At 49.5% G+C, this 20,987-nt stretch overlaps 1 protein-coding gene across 1 annotated transcript; it reads right to left on the bottom strand.

Moving 5' to 3' along the window:
- Positions 1-2,845: 2,845 nt before the first annotated feature.
- On the bottom strand, positions 2,846-20,414 carry ZNF341 (zinc finger protein 341). The gene is made up of 13 exons (XM_050917305.1): positions 20,162-20,414; positions 18,875-19,027; positions 17,834-18,073; positions 16,516-16,711; positions 16,156-16,240; positions 15,097-15,287; positions 13,993-14,186; positions 11,950-12,158; positions 10,798-10,894; positions 8,653-8,785; positions 7,136-7,247; positions 5,724-5,794; positions 2,846-3,809 (listed from the first exon to the last, which is right to left on the bottom strand). The coding sequence occupies exons 1-13, from the start codon at positions 20,372-20,374 to the stop codon at positions 3,298-3,300; spliced, it is 2,406 nt and encodes an 801-aa protein (XP_050773262.1). The 5' UTR covers positions 20,375-20,414; the 3' UTR covers positions 2,846-3,297.
- Between the last annotated feature and the right edge of the window lie 573 nt (positions 20,415-20,987).

The following is a 20,987-nucleotide window of genomic DNA, read 5'->3' as shown; positions in this document are numbered from 1 at the left end:
TTGTCTACTTTCAATACAGGCGGATTGGGCAAAATTGCTTTTAGCATCTCGCTGAACATTTGACTGGATACCCTATGATCACAACTGGTTGAAAACAGAGGTTAGAATGGAAGCACATCCCTGGAATGCCATAATATACACAGGAAGAATGAAACACCCCCATACCAGTCTCAAACCAGGGCTGATAGTCATGCTGCAATAGGCGCTAGTGGCCACATAATTATGCCTTACAATGTGGGCAGATAGAGAAGGAAAGCAGGAGAAGTATATTTAGATAACCATTTCCTGGTAGTAGTTCTTCTGTCTGGAAAGCTGGGTATTTCAAACAAATTTTAGGCAAATAAAATCTTTCCTCTGAAACAGATGACGTTTCATACAAAATGCTTGGAGGCAGCTGGACAAAAGCAGCAGGAAATACTGAAAAGGTGTGGGCACTGGGAGCAAAGGGAACCTGTAGGATGGGAGGCAGGAAACACCCTGAAAGGAGATGCATTAGACTGTGCAATAGTCTCCCAAAGGAAGGGGTAGAGGTCGCATCATCCCATTACTCAGCCCTAGAGCATGTGCTGTGAGGGAACAATCTGACACAGGCTGCCCTGGGATGGACAAGACAACTGTGTTCTGTCCCTGATGTCTGTGCATTACTGCCTCTAGTTTAGCATAACACATCACAAGAGACAAGAAGGACGTTCCTGAACTACTTGCTGTGAGTAAGCTGCTGCGCACAGGACAGGACGCTTGTGGCCAGCCAGGTCCAGAAGACCCTGCACCGTAACATTATTACCACTGCTCTGGTTGTCAGAAACTTATGCACCATTTCAGCAGATTTTCTACAAGCTCTTCTCATGTATAAGACAAGGAAGAGGCTGAAGAAGGAGACACCATTGCCAGGAGCTTTTCTGAAGAGTGGACAGCTCCAAAATGAGAGCCTACAACACCACAGTCTTCCTACAGACTGTGTAACAGTGAGCAGCTACAGGAAATGCAACCTTTCAGGTTCTTGGGCATACTGCAGCACTAGCGAGGCCAAGTATTACTGCTGGAAATGCTGACTGTTGTCCAATTGACTTTTACTCTGAATCCAGGGCCCAGCACAGAAGAAATATCCAAGAAGGAAGCTCCAGCACTGTAGTCATCTAAAATGTCATTAGACAAAGCAATGGAGAAGCTGGTGTAGGAGCTCATCCCAAAAGAGGATAGGGTAAGAGGGTGCTCTCGTTCAAGCTCCCCTTCCGAATGATCAGGGCCTTGTCTGCGGCAAGTGAAGTATTTGCTTCAGGCATGCTCTGATGTCAGAACAAGGAGGCTGAAGACTGGCTGGGCAATGGAAACTCATCTGCAAAGGGGATCCCAGTGGGTAGGGAAGTGAAGGAGTCACAGCTCTTGCTGCCCATGTCCTACCAGCTCCGTGCAGGTAGGACATGGTCTTCTGTGCTCTTGGTCTCCTGTGCTCTCCATGTGGCCCTTTTCACCAGCACTAAATTAAGTTCATTTTAAATTAATTTTCCACCTGCCTGCACTGAGCTTCTCTGGCAGGGAAGGATTGACAGTGGAGTTCCTCTGGTGCTCATCAGTCCAAATCCATAATCACAGCACCCGACAGCGGGTCAGGAGAAGCTCTCTTGCTCCATGGAGCAAAGGGCTCCACTGGTGCAAGGAGCAGGAGTCAGCGCAGACAACTGAATGTGGTCCCTTCCATGTACTAACTACAGGGCTGGCCTCATGTTACTCAGAAGTTTACACCTTCTGTCTTTCTATCTCCATCAACATGTTGTCACATCAGCTCAAAGCAGTGAAACTAATGCAAAACAGCAGCCCACAATCACATCTCCCCTTCCCTGCCAACATCCTAGCAGGAAGAGGAAGATTTCTGGGCTCATTCATTCACCACGTGTTCCATGGCCCCTACTTTCCTCTCATTTTAGAGAGAGATTTTCCTCCAGCAACCACCTGACTTTTTGCAGGGTAGGGGTTTGGGGGAGAAATATATTTACTGAGTCAGGATTATTCCAGTCACATGCAGGGGAGGAAGAAGGGCAGTGGGGAAAGATCCACTGTTCATGCAGTCAATGACCAAGGGCTGGACTGAAGGCTGAATCACAGTCACATAAGGCACTGAGAGGACACACCTGCTCCAGGGGTTCACTAGCTTCCACACTGAAGCTGCCCATGACTTGGAGATGGAGTTTGGCCAGTCTGGTAATAGCAGTGAATCTTGCAATTCTAATAGCTAGCAGGGATGCTGGAACAATTTGTACAGTGGAGGTGCTGAGAACCACTGAATCAGTCTAAACCCTGTATATGCGAGAAACCACTTCAAGTCACGGAGTGCAGCAGCACCCCCAGCATCCCTAGTTCCAGCACTTCTGAGGGAAAGCGTGGAGAAGCCCAGGGTAGCATGCAGACCAGCAGACTGTGAGTCAGGCAATCTGTGTGAGCTGGGACAGTTCACTTACCTGCCGTGCTGCGGTTCCCCGCTGGACAATGGAAGGAGTATTTAGCTGTTGTGAAGATTAACTCATTTGTGTCTAAGGCATTTTGAGATCCTTGGCTAAAGAGTGACACAGAAGAGCTAAAATACAGTGACCATCCTGGTGAGAACTTGAAACAGAAGAGAAGAACACACACATACATGCACTCAGACACACAACTGTGGGCACAATGCCACAGCTGCTGGCCATCCCGACTTCACACAGAACAGCTGCAGCATCAGGCCCATCGCATATATCCACACACCGTACAGATAATACAGCCTTTCTGCTAACACACACACAAGAGAGACACTGGCAGTGTCTATTAGGGTATTTATGAACAATGTTCCCAAAGGATATCAGGATGCACTTGCTTCCAGTAGGAAGGATCATGTATTTGCACTTGGACACACCTCTCCCCATATATGGGGCAATAATACGGATTTTACAATAAAAACATGAATGGGGCAGACGGTGCTTTGCAAAGCTTTCTGCTCATGGTCTCTAACGTTCTTCCCACCCTGATTCAGGGCTCCTTGTCACCCCTCCCCCGCATCGTCACATGCTGAACGGAGGTAAGAAAATGTAACCATTCCCCTCTGGACCCGCTGGCCATCACTGGCTTCTATGGAGTCAAGTAACTCGGTAGGTGGAGATGAAAGTCATTGTCTTCCCTACCCATCTCCATCACTAAGAGTTTTGGTCTCTGTATCACTGTGATCCAGACACTTCATCCCATCTCACCATGAGTCTGGCAACCCCAGCAGTGGGTGAAGAAAATGCAGATCCCCTACCACTCACCAAGCACACACAGGTCACAATTTTATCAGTCCGTAGTCTGAATGTAAACAGGGACAGCCAGCATGGCGCACGGCACATCTGTGCCAGTCTGCAACTCTGCCAGGGCAAGACTGGATGCGATGCTGCTGGGCTGGCCAGGGACTACAAGGTCCGAATCTGCAGCTGCCGACCCACCAACCACAATGGACAGGACTGCGTCTGATTCCCGAAACTGTTCTTTGTTGGGGCCACTCTCCCGGGGGTTCTCCCCCTCTGCACTGTCCTTCAGCTCTGCCAGGGCCAGCTGGCTGGGAAGAGGAAGGCCCACCTTCCGACGAGCTCCCCGCTTCTTCTGGGCCTTCCTGATCTGAAGCTCTTTGTCCATGGGTGAGTTCAGCCTGCACTTGTGGTCCTTCATATACTTCTGGCGTGTGAAGCCCTTGCTGCAGGTGGGGCAGCGGTACTTGTAGTTTCCAGTGTGCGAGCGCTGATGTTCCACCATGTGGGCCCGCCGACTGAAGGACTTGCTACAGTACTGGCACTTATGGATCTTCATTCCTAAGCCAAGCACAGTACGAGAAAGAGCTTTGTTACAGAACCCTCCTTACAGAGTGGATGGACCTGTTAATCACACTGCAACGGGGCTCAATAGTTGTGTCTGCTCTTCAAAGCCGAATAATTTTTTAACTATTGCTTGCAAAAACAAGACAAAAATCCCCACCCAAAGCTCCCAAAAAACTTTTATTTGATGCTCCTTTACTGCTTAAAAGAATCACCTCCGCCCCCCGAAAGAGATCAGATTTTTTCATTTTCTATATTTAAAAAAAAAAAAGTAAGCCGAGAATGCGTATGGCAGGTTGGAGCCTGAAGTGATTTGGAACCCTAGTTTCAGAGTTTATCGTAAGGACAGCATTGCTCCTGCCCCTAAAGGGAGCTGAGCAATATACCATGGAAGCAATTTCAGGAGAACACAGTGAAAAGTGAAACACATTCTCTTAAACTTAAGATTTTCCTGGTTTAGGAACCGTAAAGAAAGAGAACTGATTTTTTGAAACTGCTTAATTTCATTGGAGAAACAAACTGATGTTGCATCTACAGGGCATACTCCATCCAGCTGCTCTGTTCAGGGTTCTGGACATGACAGAGACAGGAGAGGGAGAGATCTACAGTTTTGCTACTTGTTAGACAAGAATTGCGGAGCTCCACTTGTTTCTAGGCATGTGGATGTGGAACTCAGACAAACGCTCATCTGAATCCCAAGAGATTACTTTTGACATGGGGGCATTACTCAGTATGGGGCAGAAAGAGCATTCTGGGTATTAATATGCAATTGAGCACACCTAATATCCTGGCTCTGCTTCAGAATTCCTATATCCCAAGCTGGCCACATAGTTAATTATTTGTATAGCCTCAAACGTGCATGGCTCTTAGACACAGCTGCAAACTGAATGAGGGCTCTTGCAGTAGGCCTGCAGTAGCAGAGGTAGAAATCCCAAAGCCAGCGGCTGTTTGCAGAGCCAGTGAGTGACACTATTAGTTTTACTGCATGGGAAACTCCTTATATTAGACTGCAGAAAATCTCCCAAGGGAAGTGGTGAACGTCTCATCATTCAAGTCATAGCTGGACAAAGCAGGAGAGTATCCTTCAGGGAAGAATCCTGCATTGTCAGGGGAATGGAACGGATTGATTTCATAAGGACTTTGGCATCTCTTGCTTCTCTGGATTCTAGGACAATGTGCTTAGTGGTTGGAATCAATGTAGACTAGTGTTATCCAGCAACAGTGATGAGAAGAGTAAGAGTCCTACTATTCCAGGGTTTCTCAAACAGGGGTCTCCGTTTGTGTAGGGAAAGCCCCTGGAGGGCCGGGCCGGTTTGTTTACCTGCCCCGTCTGCAGGTTCAGCCGATTGTGGCTCCCACTGGCTGTGGATCACTGCTCCGGGCCAATGGGAGCTGCTGGAAGTGGCACAGGCTGAGGGGCTGACTGGCCATGGGGGGAGGGACAGCTCAGTGGTTTGAGCATTGGCCTGCTAAACCCAGGGTTGTGAGCTCAATCCTTGAGGAGACCTCTTAGGGATCTGGGGCAAAAAATCAGTACTTGGTCCTGCTAGTGAAGGCAGGGGGCTGGACTCCATGACCTTTCAAGGTCCTTTCCACTTCTAGGAGATAGGTATATCTCCTATTATTATCATTATAACACACCGGCCCGGCCCGTCAGGGGCTTTCCCTACCCAAGGGGCGACCCATTTGAGAAACCCTGTACTATTCACTGCTATAAAGGATACTAGTAATCCACTCGCTTGATAGTTCGTAGGCAACTTACCCCTACTACTACTCTGGCTGAAAAATAAAGCCAGGAGATGTGCACATTGGCCTCCTGCCTAAGAGGCTCTCTAAGCACTTAAGTTGAATTTAAGCAGCATTTTCATTCACAGCTATGGGGAGCAGGGGGAGAGCTACAGTCCCACTTACCCGAATGGGAGAGTATATGAGCTTTCAGCTTGTCCGGCCTGTTGAACTCTTTATTACAGCCTGTGTGGCTTCTGTAAGAATAAAAATCCCAGTAACCAGCTTGAATCAGATGGGGGGTGGTAAGGACAGAAAGAGGTACATACATTAGCTCTCAGACACCATCCCTCACCACCCATGTGCCGTGGAGAGCTCTGGGTGTATCCACCAGGTGTTACAACAGGGACCACACAATTTCATCCTCCTGACTGTGGTACAAGATGAGTGCTGCAATGTGGATGCACATGGCTTCCACTGGAAAGCCACACGGTGCCCGTCAGAGGTCCCCTCACAGAAAGGTATTAACAGTGATTCAAAGCAGCTGCAGGCAGAAGCAGAGTTAAAGGTGTTGCAAACTGACTGGGATGAGAGAGGAGTGGGGAGAAGCCATGTGAACTGAGGCCACTGAAGAAAGACCATGTTATGCCAGGGGCCTCTCTCTTGTATCTGAAACATACCCATGGGTGCTGGGATGTGCAAGGGCCTATTGCTGGAGTTATGGCCCCAGGATTACCAAGGCTCTGAAGCCATCTTACTCCACATTAACTGGGAGATAGGATGTATCTCTGTACAGTCTCTTGTCATAATAACTGATGTCTTCTCAATTACCCTTCAAGGTAGGGGACTCTGCCAGCCCAGGCAGTGAGGGCAACCATTTCCCACGTTCCAAGCCAGACGCCCCCACCCCTGGGGACCATGGACAGTTATTGAGAGGCTCCACATTTTTTAAACCAAAGACACATTCAGTGAACACAGTGCCAGCAAAAAGCATCAGACTGTGTCCTAAGATCTCTATCCACGCAGAGAGCAAGGGGCATCTTCCCCACCCTGTCCTGCCAACATGATGTAACCCTGGGCAGGATGGGCATATCTCGGTCAAAGCTTTAAAGACATTTTGAAGTGGAAATAAGAACCCTTCCCAAGTGCCTCATGCATTAGGCAACACTACGTTTGACGGCGGAGCGCACGGGATTTACACACATTCAGGCAACCCCTCGATAATATCTAGCACTTTTAAGTGCTCTACCAGTGTGATGTGATAAAACCTCACAACCTCGCCAGGAGGCAGTAGGATCAGCCCCATCTTACACAGGGAGAAACTGAGGCAGAGATGAAGGGAGTGCGCCAAGCAAGCTGGAACTTGGGACTTGCTGGTTCCCAGCTCCCTGCTCAAAATCACTAGAGCATGGAGCCTCCCCAAGAAGCAGTGGGTTGTTTGGTGCCACATGATAGGGGCTATCCACACACTCTGAGAGCTTATAACAGCCCTTTCATTGTGCAGACTGAGGGAAACCTTCCTTCCCAAAGCACAGTGCGATCTCAGGAACAACAAAGCCAGCTCTGCTCTTGGCTGACAGGGGTCACTTGGTACGTACGAGAAGGGACATTTGTACTTCTTGAAAGGCTCATGGATCAGCATGTGTCGCTTCAGTTTATCTTTCCGGTTGAAGGCTGTGTCGCACACAGAGCACTTAAAGGGCTTTTCACCTGCGCAGGACAGAGAGACAGTCAGGGACATACAGGCTGCACTGGGCTCCAGGGCTTATCATTGTTCTAATAACCCTTTAGTCCCTCCACTTGGGAAGCAGCATTAGCCTCCGCTTTCCTGCTCTGTGATGTCCCCTGCTTTCCCTGCAAGCTGGGTCACCACTTCAGCACAGAGACTTGATAGCCATGCTGTGCAAAGGCCTCTCCTTTAGTTACATCTGGCCTGGAGCAGAAGGATGCCCTGCTGGTTATGGAGCCAAGTGTATTTCCTCACCCCTTGGGCTGACAAGCATGCTCAGCCCCAGACGAGGGGTTTGCAGGAGATCACCTCTGACCAGTCCCTAGCGTGTTAACACCAGGTTCCAGGGAGACAGCTGTGTGTAATGCCTGAAGGTGCTGAAGTGAAAACTCTCAGGGTAGGGGACACAGGAGACTATAACAAATCTCCATTTCCCTCCCCAAAGGGCATATCCCTTTGCCACTTTCTGAAGACAGCGCAGTTTTTCCAACCTACCAGCATCACTTGCTCCCCATGCTATGACAGGGCAGGAGAAGAATCATCTTCCATCCCAATAAAAACAGAGGTAAGACTCCAGAGGCAAATCACCTCCAGCCCACCCTCATGTAGCACTGTTCCCCAGAGAGAGAACACCCCCATACTCCATCAGGCCCGAGCGTGTTTGGCTGTGCTCTGATTCCAAAGTAGGGCAGGAAGGCCCGACTCATGAGTGCAGAAAGAAGTGACTCCTTCCCACTCCCACACCTATCTCTGTAGTGCAGTGGCTCTCAAACTTTTGTACTGGTGACTCCTTTCACACAGCAAGCCTCTGATTGTGACCCCTCTCCCCTTATAAATTAAAAACACTTTTTTATATTTAACACAATTATAAATGATGGCAGTGAAGTGGAGTTTGGGGTGGAGGCTGACAGCTCGTGACACCCCAAATAATAACCTCACGACCCCCTAAGGGGTCACAACCCCCAGTTTGAGAACTCCTGCTGTAGTTCCTCCCTGAAAGGCCTCAGGTCAGCAATGCTCCCTCTGGCCAATGGGTGGATGGTTACACCTCTCATTGAGTGCTCCTCCTCCAGGCCAGCGCTGCTAGTCCCAGCAAGCCTGAGAAGGGAGGAGGCTGGCTGTGTGCTGCACTTCCATCCACCAGCTGGTGCTGAGGTGAGATCGCCAAGCTGACTCAACAGCTAACCCTGTCTCAGCCGCACGGTAGTACTCTGAAAAGCAGCTGGCACCAAAGGTTGTGTACTTCACTACTTACTCCGGAATCAAAAAAACACTGAATACTTATCCTCTCTAAATACCATCCAGACAGCTCTGCCCCTTGGGAGGTTCCCCAGAGAGACAAAGGAGGCCTGACGCAGCGGAGAGCATGCATGAGGAAGCACATACCTGAGTGGATGTGGGCATGCAGCTTGAGGTAGTGCTCCCGGCGGAAGAATTTCTTACAGATCTGGCACTTGAATTTGCCCCCTCCTCCATGCGTGGGGAGGTGCCGTCGCAGGTACCTCTCACAGGGGAACACCTGTGAGCACAGAAAAAGAGGGGACTGTAACAGGATAGTCTGCCCTTGTCAGAACCAGGGACCCTAGGCCAAGCCAGCCCTATTCTGCGGCAAAGCCCCATTAAGAATACATTGGGGCTGGTAGTTTGCCAGGGGTCAATATTGGGGTTTGCTGAAGATTGTCAGTGCAATCAATCAATGGTGTCCTGAAGAAAGGGTCTGACCAGACTGGTCGTAGCATTAATCCCTCCTGGGCTGGGGGGCTGGGCCAGCAGCTCCCGCAGACTCAGAGTCTGCTCCCCACAGGGGGCTGGAGCTCTCTGTATGGGAGCAAGCGCAAGGGGTGAGGGATTTTTACCTAGATAAAACCCAAGGAGCGAAGCTTAGAGGAGGCCTGCAGAACTCCAAGAGGAAAACACAAATACAGCTTTAAAACAGCTTCAGATGCTAAAGCAGCGCTGGCTGCAACCCCTGCAAATAGCTTTTATAACAAGAGGGACATATTTGAGAAGCACCCACTCTGCCCACTTTGTGGGGGCAGTACTGAGACCAACTGTGGCAGAGGCCCGTTGCACTTTATACTAACAGTACCGTGCACCCCCCCTAATCATCTCCCATCACAGGGTTCCAAAGCACCTGTCCATTAACGGGTGGCATCTGCTATGCCGATATTATTAACGGTTCATTTCACACACGAGAAAACTAAAACACATCAGTCCAATGATTTGCTGATGACAATACCACCAGTCCGCATGAGAGCTAGGCAGAGAACCCAGCACTCCTAGCTCCCAGTGCTGCGCTCTCACCACTACGCTATCCTCCCTCCACACAGACGCAATCTTAGTAACTCACAAACTTAGAGGCAAAAAAATTTGCCTAGCTACAGGGCTTTCCAAGAGCAGGAGTCTCAGGCTGCTGTCCCTGCGTGTTGTGAAGTCCCCCAAGAATCAATGGGAGAGTGGGAATGGACTGCCCTCCATGCAGATATGAAAAGCAGCAAGCTAACCCTAACACGGCCACAGCCATGTACAGAGAGCACCTGTCTCCTTGGGGGACAAAAGACGACACATAAAGAAAGATGGGTTACTAACCATGGCGGGTGTGCGTTTCCCCTTCCTGAGCTACCTCAGTACAAAGTGGTCACTCCTCTGAGATTGTTCCTGCCCCCACTGCAGGATTTTCACCTCCTTAGCTATAAACAGAGGAGCAAGGGTCCATATTTTAGTCTAGATTTTCAAACAAAGCGTATTAGAATTCAACAGCCACAATTTTGCCCCTCCACCCCCGGAGGTGAGGTGATCGGAACGTCCCCAGCCAAAGGCTGCCTGGGTGTCCAGCTCGTCACGCTATCAGGACAGGCTTGTGCTTTCCAAGGACACATAGCATTCATCCAAAAGAGGAGAGGGCAACAGTGGGAGGGGCACATAGAGGTTTATTTGGACGGGAGACAAATGATGAGTTAGCAAGCTGGGGCTCTACATCCTTCCTCCTGTAGGCAGGATGTGCCTAATGGTACAATGAGGGAACAGGCTAATGGTCACAGAGGGGGCTGAAGGAGAAGCCAAGAAACCACGGAAACAACACTAAAGCCGGCCTCGCTCCTCTAGCCATCCCTGACTCTGGGAGGTGAGGCAGGCCAGCGTAACAACCAGTGTTCCTGTACGGTAAAAGGGTCAGATCCTGTCAGGTGTTGAGCGTCCTCCACTGTCAATAGAGTATTTGGGGCTCTTGGCACTCAACCTTTTGCAGGATTGAGGCTCAATATGACGCAGGGTTGAGGGGATGGCAGGAAATTGGAGAAAAGTTCATTGATCCATGAATGGGGTGCAGCAGAAAAGCTGGCACTGGGGGGAGGAATGGACTCTGCTCTAGAGAGACAAGGGGGCAAGAACACACACCCCCTTCCTATCTTGAGAAGTCCTAGAGGACCTGCCAGTCTGTACTGAGGTAGAAAGGGAGAGGAAAGGGAGACAAATTCCCTCAGAAACCCAAACATCTCTCGAGGGCCATCTCGTGCAAAAAGCCCCACCCACCTTCTGGCAGTGAGAGCAGGGGAAGTTGTGCGTTGCCGTCTGCAGATGGTGCTCCAGCGCTTCTGGGGTGGAATATTTATTTACACACTTGACACACCTGAATGAGGAGAGACAGAAGAGAGCATGTGAGCAAGGACCAGCCACGGCAGCCATACCACACCCTACCTCTGCAGACAGTTATTCACCACGTACCTTCTCTAGTCAGTTTTCCCAATGTTTAGTTAAAAACAGTAACAGAACACAAAGTGTTTGGAGAATAGATAAAACCTCCTCCTCCCCTATCCCAGCTCCAGGAGTTTGCAAACATAGATTTCCACTTCAAGGCTTCTGCAAATTTAAGAATCCTTCCCCTACCCCATTACAAGAAATACAGAATGGAGGGGCAAGGGGAGAAATCAAACCTAAACAGAGCCCATCCCTCTTAGAAAATCACTCGTCTCTTAACTCACTGCAAGATGAACCCCAGCCTCTCTACAAGTGCAAGGACAACTAGAAATTACAAGCCTTTCTAAGGAGCAGCAGTCACATAATATAATGGTATATGATCCAGATAAGGCTTCCAGATGCAATCCAGGAAGTCTCTGTGCTCTTCAATTTACTTGCAATCTTCCCATCAGCATTTCCATAGCCCTGTAAGTGCTGTTCACCAAACACAGAGCAAGGCACAAGAGTCTCACTTGCTCCCTCCATCAACCAATCTATCAGCTTTCAGGTCAACAAAGCCCGCTATGGTTTAAAATGAGAATGAGACTGTTGTGGAATGGCCACGTTTGCCTGGACACAGCTCCCATGCCCCCTGCACTGGTACATAAGTGACACCTTTTGCTGCAGATGTTGATTGTGATTAATTCACCCAGGTAGCCAGTTCATCTCCATATGTGAATGCCAACAGCCACATCTGCACGTGTGGCACCCAAGCCCTCAGACTCACATTCTGTGCACAGTGTTTGGCCACAGTTGCCGGACAGCAGGGCACTCAGCTATGCACTGTGTGAGCCCAGTATAATCCCAGAGGCTGAAAACAAGGTCCCACATGCTTCCCCTCGTGTCCTTTCAGCGCTTAGTCTGAGAGCACACACCCTCGGCCTGAAGCGCGAAGCTGTCACTCTCTCCTACCGCGCCTGGTAACCACTGTTCGGATTGCTACCGTACTTGTACACGGCCACGTCCTTCTTGGGGCTGTGCTGGGGCAGCAGGCTGTGGGAGTACTGGTGGACGCTCAGTTCATACAGGGAGGGGAAGTCCTTGCTGCACAGGTGGCAGCGATAGCTCAGCTCCTCCTGGTGGTTCTTGATGTGCTCTAGAAAGGACTCTAGCTTCTGGAAAGTCTGAGCACAGCTTTTCACCACACACTTGTACACCTGGAGGAAGAGGTAGGGATTTATGGGAGGAAGGGAGAGCTACTAGAGTGATGCACATTAGCAATAAAAACAGTGCGACTCCTCTGCCAACAGATGCGGAGTACTCTACGGTGAGGGCGTAAGACTCGGACTCCGGACTCCTGTATGCTCTTGCAGGCTCTGAAACTGCTTCCTTCAGCAAGTCATTGAGTGGGCAATTTTCCAGTGTCTAAGTGACTTAGGAGCTCAAGTTTCACTAACAGCTACTAGGAACCATGCGCCTACATCACCAAAGTTCTTCTGAAAATCCCACCTTTAACCTCAACTTTCTCCATGTGTTACAGGGGGATGATAATATTTATCAGCTCGTTGGGGGTTGAATTAAATCACTATGAAGATCCATGAATTAAAGATACGGGGGAGATTCCAAAGTCACAAACAGCAGTCAGGTGCCCAATTCTCACTGACTTTTATTGGCCGTTAGTTGCCCTACCTCCCTCCGTACCTTGGAAAATCTCCCCCAGACTACACACTGTCAAATTATTATTGCTACTAATTTCCTCCTCTCTTGCTGCGCCATTGGTTTTTCCCCTAGTTTGGATAGCGCTAAATTAGCCTGGCTGTGTTTATGAACAAAAGCAGCAATTTCAGTCCCCAGAGTGTCTCATCATGCCACAGTCACTGTTTACGCACCATCAGTTACGGGAGCAGCACTCCAAAAGCTGCACCCATTCACCAACCCCCACCTGGTGCCAGCAGCAGGAGCACATGCCATTGTTAAACGTGTTAACTGCCTTCTGTTCAGACGTTCTTGGAGACGGTGCCAGAAGATCTTAAATAAAACAGTTCTGCAACATAATGGTCACAGTCACACTGTACCAGTGTTACTATGGGTCAGATCTGAGGTCTAAAGGAATTCACAGCACGTACCAGAAAGTAGCACAAAAGTGAAAGTTAATTTCACTCTTCCCTAGGGGTAACTCATGCAGTTGGTGCTCCATCCCAACTGTGCCGACGGAGTAGGCAACCCAGCCGTCTCCAAGCCCAGTTAGCCCAAATGCATTAGAGCTAGTCAGTGACACACACAGCTGGTAGCCAAATGCTGGAGGCTCTTCCCTGATAGCATCTTCTCCCAATGAGTAGCCAAGACTCTGGGAACACGCAGCCTCAACATTACCACAGCTGAGGCTAACAGGGACTCACAAGCAAGGCAACAGCCCCAACAGATAACCCAAATGCCCTCCCTCCCACTGAGCTGGGCTAAGTCCACCTCTTTTTATGATCAGTTCTATTGTTGTGGCATTCAGAGGCTGCCCAGCCAGGATCGGGGCCCCTGTGAGCTGCGTGTTGTAAACACCAAAAGCAAATGACTGGGACAGGCCAGAGGAGGGAGGATAAGGGTAATAGAAATGAGATCACATGATTCCATAGACAACTACTCCACAACTCGATGGTTGCTGACCATTTAAAAGTGTTCTGGATTTGCTTATTCTAGCTCACCCCGGCTGCCAACTAGTTCACCTCTTGGCTGATTTCTATCAGTCAACACAGCAGGGCTGGGGCTCTGCTTGAAGCTGCTCTTTTCCAATCCAGATCCACATAAGGAGAGCCAGGAAGCACAATGCAGCACTGCGGCCACCGGTTTTATGACCTGAACGCACCCAATTATAACAGAGCCACGAGAACTCTATAAAGGGAGGCATCAGCTTGTGCTGCGGAGAACCTGCCATGTTCATTCCACGTCTACCTGACCCTCACTGATAATTAGACCAAGGCCACTGGAGCCAAACTAATGTCTCAGTCTGATTACTGATGCGGGCCCCACAAGCATGAGTGTCCACAATGCGTCACCCACCTGTTCGTTCTTGTGCTGCGTCATGTGCGATTTGAGCTGGAAGTAGGTGCTGAACTTGCTGGGGCAGAACTGGCACTGGTAAGAGCTATCGATCAGGACAACCTGCCTGGCTTCCAGTTTGCCAACCTCGCTCTCTTCTGTGGGGGCCATGGCCTGAGGCTGCTGGGGAGAGTTCCTGGAGGCCTGGCTTAAGCCTGGAGGAGTGGGCAGAGGCAGAGAGAAAGATAAACTGAAGCATCCCTGAGATCAGTTTTTTAACAGCTTTGAAAACTGACCAAGGCCCCAGTCCTGCATTGCCATGTGACACTCAGCTTTGGTCTCTGGGCCAGCCTCCTGCTCCCTTCCTAAGAGCCAATTCTTTGGGCGATACAATTCAATTCCCCTAACCTGCCCTTTACAACAGCTTATCAAGGGCCCTGATTATTCTGGCTACCCTTCTGTGACCCACTATTCTTACCTGTCATGCTCCCAGCTATGTGCCAGCTGTCTCATAGAAAAGAGAGCTCAACAGGTCCCTGACGATCTAAGGCCATATTCACTCCTCCTCCAAGATTTTCTCAGTGCAGGAGACGAGAGGCATCAGATAGCCAATTATGCATCCCTGATTCACTAGCTGCCTAGCTTCAGTGTACATCAGAGCAGCCCCTAGACTTTTGTGACTTATGCCAGCTGGCTATGGCCTGATAGGACCACATATCCCTTGAGAACTAGCAGAGCTGAGTCGTGCTCTGCCCCATCCTCCATGCCACCATTCGGGGGAGGTTGGTGTAAACATTGGCTACACCACTTGATGCCAGCTGGGAGCTCCTCAACACCAAGCAAATTCTGAACTGACCTGTTAGATGAGACTTCACCACCCTGAGCAGTGCAGAACAGCAAGCCAGAGCACACAGGGTTGCATTAGCCCACATGTTTGGTCTGTGGATTAGCTAATAGATGCTGCTAAATGCTCGGTCTCCAGATGGTGGCATCACTGGCTTTAACTCCAGAGGAAGCTAACATGAGAAAGAAATGGGCGGGAAGGAGCTTTGGGAATGAGGAGCGTTCAGAGATCCTGGAAGTGTCACTCTGCTTCCTAATAGGCAATTTCTAAGGGTAGCACACCTGCATTCTCCTCATCCTCCTGCTGGTTGGGGTTCAGTGCCATGACCTGCACTGTGATGGAGTTGCGGGAGATGGTGCACCCGAGCCCCAGAGGCCACACTTTATGGGTCTGCATGTGCTTCTTCACGTTGGACTTCTGCGCGAAGGCTCGGCCGCACACGATGCACTGGAACGGCTTCTCACCTGTGTGGCTGCAGGGCAGTGAAGATGCATGACAGGAGGTGGTGGCCTGCAAGCATGGATCACAGGGGGCAGCTGTCCCAGGAGTGAACTGAGAACCTAGCTGCTTGGCAGATTAACTCCTGGGCATCCCCTGCAAAGGGCTGGGAACCTGATCAACTGGTGTCAATGGATTTTGTGGGTGGAGCAGGAGAAACAGGCCTTACATACAGAACACAGAGTTACAGCCCAGGGGTAGTTTGGGGGTGGGGAGGAGCTCTGCAATGGAGTCGGAACATTTATCATCACGTTTTTCTGCACTGATCCAATAAGCCACTTGACCATCATTGCTTGGTTTAGAATAAAACCCCTTTCTTCTGCTCCAGCATCAGAGGATCTCTTCTTGTCCCCCCACTCTGCTTCTAGCCTAGGAAGAGGGAAACCCTGTCCTCTTCCCTCTCTCTTCCCCCCACCCCAAATTACAGGGAAGGAGATCTTTCTGCTCTCTCTTCCTGTTACAGGCCCAGAAGCCACTTCTGATGCTTGGTGGTAACCATGTGAGGGGCCCCAGGACGGGCTTGGAGTTCAAATGACTCCTGCTAGCTGCCCATCAAGCTTTTACATCTTTGCTCAGAGCTGAGACTACAGTTTTTATCCTTCCTCTTCAGGCATCGCTCTGAATTTTCGCTCCCAAGGAGCAGCTCTGGAGGTGAAGGTGGCCAGGCATTTCAGGTCACAGGAACTGTGGATGTTCTCATCAGCTAGTGAGCAAAGAGGACTCCAAAACCAGCTCATACTCAAAAAGTAGATGATGCAATTACAGCTTACGCCTCCTGTGCAATCAACAGCCCACCCCACTTGACCATCCCTGCTGCATCTGGGTTAGCATCTCACTGTTACCTTCTGATGTGTTGCTGCAAGTCAAAGTTCTTGGTGAAGGCCTTGTCACAATAAGTGCACTTCAGTTTGGGGGACTTAGGTTTCCCTGAAATAGAAAGAGTGCATAATGGGAATTAGCTACTCCAATTCTGTTGCATTCAGGACCAAGGAACATTTGATGGGATATGAATGGCCACAACACAAGAGTTTGTCCCATGGACAATAATAGGTGCCAATTCTACTTTTTGTATAGCATAGTAAGAGTACACTGTGTTGTACATTTGCTAACAGAGTCTCGAGAGCTTCCAAACTAAAAGTGCAACGCAATGGAGACATGATGGTCTAGGAGTTAGAACAGGGGCTGGCCATAAGGAGACGTACCTTCTTGCAGCCCACTGTCATTTTTGGAACGCCTATTTTTGGAGGTCGAGGTGGAATCAAAACCGGCCACGTTTCCTCCAGCCGCATTGGTCAAAGGAGCAGCAGTGTTAGTGCTTTTGGATTTGAAGCCCTGCTTCCCTGGGCTGTACACTGGAGGGGAGGGATACACAGGACTTTCCACACACTGGCTTGGCACCTGGAATAATGCACCAGTGAAAATACGTTTGCTAAGTCCGTGGAGAAGTTGCCATGCTAGATCATTAGCCAGGATCCTGCCTAACTGGATCAAACCAGTAATCTGTTTCTTTAACCAAAGGGAGGCTAAACCAATGCACAAAGGGCAGCTCTCAGGCTGAACCTTGCCAAGTTTTCAGGAGATATTAGCAAGACCTGGACACCAAAGTATAAACTCTCAAAACAAAGAGCTAGCTAGCCCCCGATTAGCAGCTCTGTTCTCCAGAGCTGATCACCCTCAGCCTGGTCTGGATTCAAATCCGTGACCCTGAAAGTAAAAAGCTCAAGGTCCTGTTACCAACCTCAGGAAGATTTCTGAAGGAAGCTCTGCTATGCAGATTCCAGTTAAACAAACTGACAACATTATTGGGAAGGCGAAGGGTGTAGTTAGCAAAGTAGACCAAGTCATCAATCTGGAGTAACACAGTTTGAGGCCCTTTCTGAAAAGGGCATCTGGAGAAGTTTGGCATGTCCTCTCCTACCGCATACTCCCCAGTCCTGTTTCAAGGTCTCAAGTAACATGGCTGCCACCACTTCCCCTGGGAGACTATTTAACTGCCTGAGGAATCTCACTCTCAGGATATTTTTTCTGATATTCATACTAAGCTTTCCTGTGCTGAGTTTCGGCCCACTACTCCTAGCTCAATCCCGTTGTAATGTCTCTGCCTTCCCAGCAGATACCCTTTCCAATACTCGCAGGCAGTTATAGGAAATCCCACCCCTTAAACATATCTACATGTGTTTGGCTCTTTTAATCTCTCCTCATGAATCTATCCCTCCAGTCCCTTAATCACTCTCATGTTCTCCGAATTCCCTTCAGCTTGTTGACATCTTTCTGCTCATTACTTTCCCACAGAGGAAATACTCACTGATTACAAGATAACCTAACACATCTTTCCCTGACTCTAATTTTATGACAAATTGCATTTCTAATCTAGCTAACTCATGAGCAGCATCTTCTCCCCAACTTGTGAAATGGGCTTGCGGGAGCCTTAAGTGTCATGAATCAGTCAGAAGGTAGAGCAGCATCTGAGGGATGACCCATGGCCAAGCTCACAATACGAGGCCAGAGACACGGCTTTACCTCTATGGGCGGATAGGGCTGCATCCCCAGCGTCTGTATCTCCACTGTGCCATTTCCTGCCATAGGAGCAGGTGCGCTGTACACTTCCACCACCCGGCTGCCACCAGTGCTAGGCTGTCCCGGTGCTCCCAGTGTCTGAGCGGGAGGAGGTGGGGGTTGAGGTGGAGGAGGAGGTGGGGGTGGCGGAGGAGGTGGGGGCTGGGAAAGGTATCCAGTTCCTGTGTGCATACTCAAGGTGCTCTGAAAACCGGAACAAGAGACAAACAGAGAAGGCATTAACAATGCAGCACAGGTCCAGCAACTTCCAGCTGGAGTTGCAGAGGCCTCACTCATGACATAATTCATAATTCACTGTCAGATTGGCAGACAAAGCAAACTCTGGGCAAAATGCACTTTTTAACACAGATGTGGGCACCTTACTAAATACAGTATCTAGTTTCTAAGGAAGCAATGAGCAATCGAACAACCACCTATATACCGCGCCTGGGTCAGATTGAGAGGATATGCAGCAGCTCATACTGCCACTTTTCCCTGCTGATGGTCACCTTGTGCTCTAGAATCCAAGCATTTGCTTCATTTTCTTTGTAGCCTTGCTGAGTACAAGGAAAACCCTCAGAATGCAAAGAGGGTAACCAGCGCAGGACGCCTGCCAAAGTCTGCAGACAGCATTAAACAACAGCTCTGAAAGAGGTGTCCCATTGATCCCCCTGGCCGTTACAAAGATGGTCCCTGATGGTTACACTGTAACATACACATTATTTCATGGGGGATCATAGCACACAAGAAAGAACCATGGATGATCATATTATGAAGAGCGGCACAATCTGCTGCGAGAGACAGTGTGAGTGAGCAGATCTTGGCATAGGCCCATCACTTCTTGTTTTCCAACCTGACCTCTGCTGTTGTTTTTGAGAAGATGCCCAGGCACCAACATCAAAGCAGCTCTCTGAACTGTGCAGGTGGCACTGCCAGCCAGAACGCTTGGATCCCTCTGCTATTCAGCGGGGGACTCCGTCTGTTTGGAAAGCGCACTCCCCTTACCTGCACGGAGGGCTGCACCGTGGGCATTGGTTGGTCCAGGGATGTAAATGCGGACATGGCTGACATCAGCACCTCATCGCTGACTAAGATATTCCCCTGCACTAGCGTCTGGATCAGCGGAGATGGAGGAACCGTGATGTATGTGGAAATTTGCTGAAAGAATGGGGAAAAAAAAGTGTTGGGGCTCAACACTAGAACAAGAGAAATAATCTCTGAAATGCCCAGGGAAGGAACAAGGATGTGCTCTTTACTAAACCGACGAGTCTCTGCTACCTCCAGCTCTCCTCACTTGACTGGCCACACTAGAGATCTACTGGTTGCTACTGTTTGTATCTTCACCTACAGGTCTATCCTGCCATCCTGTAACAAACAGGGAACCACACTGGGCTAGACTTTCCAATGCTCTAGTTCAAAAGGAATTATTTTGGGACAGTTCTCTGGCCTGTGCTATACAGGAGATCAGACTAGATGATCACAGTGGTATCTTCAGGCCTCAGAGTCTATGAATGAATCAATCCTGGCAGACCTGATGGATCAGGCGATTGGAGATGAGAAGGGGAGTTGGCTGTGCGTTTACAGTTCAAACCACATTGGTTATTAAAGGTGACCTGGTGAACAAACAGCATGAAGACCTTCAGCGGAATGCTCTGACTAACCAGGTGATGTGGTGAATTCAGAAAGGCCAGGGACTAGATGGCCAGGAAGACTGTACTTCCTTCTCACCCCTAGAGGTGCTCCCATAAGGTCACAATTGAGGTACATTGGGGGCGACAGCATGGGGGAAGATTTTGCTCACACTGTCCCTGTTCTGTGGTTATGATGAGGACTGATGCCTCCTGAGTTGGCAGCGCCTTTCCCCAGTGATAGATTCACTTTAAGGGGGGGGGGGGGGGGGGAAATACATTTTTTTTTTTTAATTCCTGGAGAATTCCATCTTTTTGGTTGACTTGAGGAGCAGAAAGTATGCTGTGTGTATGAGGGGATACAGGAGCACTGTAGCAGAAGAACAGCTGCATGGATTCAATTCTGGTGAAAGGTAGGTTTGGGGTAGAGGGAAGATTTTTGTCTTTTTTTAATTCTCCCCAGACATGGCACACCGGGATATATGGAGTCGTGTGTGGAGACTGGGTGCTGAAGGAACCAGGAGGCAGATCCAGGGATGAGGATGCCACATCCAGCACCCTCTCACTATGTATGTGTAACTGGATTCAGTAAATGTTCACCCCTGGGTTCTCCTGCCCTCCAAAGTCAGTGGCGCAGTGACCTCCAAGCATGCCATGTAGCTACCTGCCGATTGGCACTCTGAGCCTGCTGCACGGAGGTGATGGACGGAGTGTACACGCTGTTGGTAGCCAATGAGACAGTGGCCAGTGAAGGGGTGTTTCCTTGGCATTGCTCCCTCTTGTGGGTCATGAACACCGGCAGCGAGTTGAACTGCTTCTTACACTTCCCACACAGGAACACGTCCTCGTCATCTGCAATCAGAAGGGAACAGATCATTGATTTGGCTTCAGGATCCTTCTCCTCCTCAGACTATGGAGCTACCTCAACTATAGTTAGGGTCAGAAAAGGGACAATACAATTTGGTGCTTTCCTGCTGTTCGCCTCACAGAGCTGTGAGAGCTAGGGGAGGGTGAGCTGAATTCTATTCTGCCTTGTGCAGCTTCAGCTATTTTGTCAGCTGAGCTCTAGCTGCAGAAAGTCCTACTGAGGATGAGAAATCAGTAACTGAACTTTGCATTCCTCTAGCTCCTTCTGAGTACATCAAAAAGGCTCAATGGATCAGGCTGAGCTGTCTTTAGACAGAGCAGCCGCAATGCATGGAGGAGGGAGAGGCTGACTACACAGCGTTCACTTGCATGTGTTTGGGGAAAGGTCACAGAATAATTCTGCATCTTCCAAGTGAGCCCTGATAAAACACTGTCTGGCCTACGCCTTCCAGTTTTGGGGAGAGCAGCTCTGGAGCCTGGGATTGCTGATAAAGGGCTGAAGTGAAAAGTCAGACTTTCATTAGCATTTAAGTCAGCAACTACCACGACTGTTCACCTAAATTAGCTACACAATGATCTGTCCCCAAATAATTGAGCAACCTGAGTGTTTATTGCAGCAAGAG

Source organism: Gopherus flavomarginatus, chromosome 11, assembly GCF_025201925.1.
Source record: "Gopherus flavomarginatus isolate rGopFla2 chromosome 11, rGopFla2.mat.asm, whole genome shotgun sequence".
Lineage (NCBI taxonomy): Eukaryota > Metazoa > Chordata > Testudines > Testudinidae > Gopherus > Gopherus flavomarginatus.
This window is presented reverse-complemented; position numbering and strand designations above follow the sequence as displayed.

Bases quoted from the DNA above. Each gene is read 5' to 3' on its own strand.
- ZNF341 (XM_050917305.1), bottom strand. From the start codon at position 20,374: ATGATCTGTTCCCTTCTGATTGCAGATGACGAGGACGTGTTCCTGTGT. The intron at 15,288-16,155 runs GTAACAGTGAGA...ACTGCCCTGCAG, and splicing joins TTGCAGCAACACATCAGAAG to CCACACAGGTGAGAAGCCGT. The intron at 7,248-8,652 runs GTATGTGCTTCC...TGTCCTGCGCAG, and splicing joins GCATGCCCACATCCACTCAG to GTGAAAAGCCCTTTAAGTGC.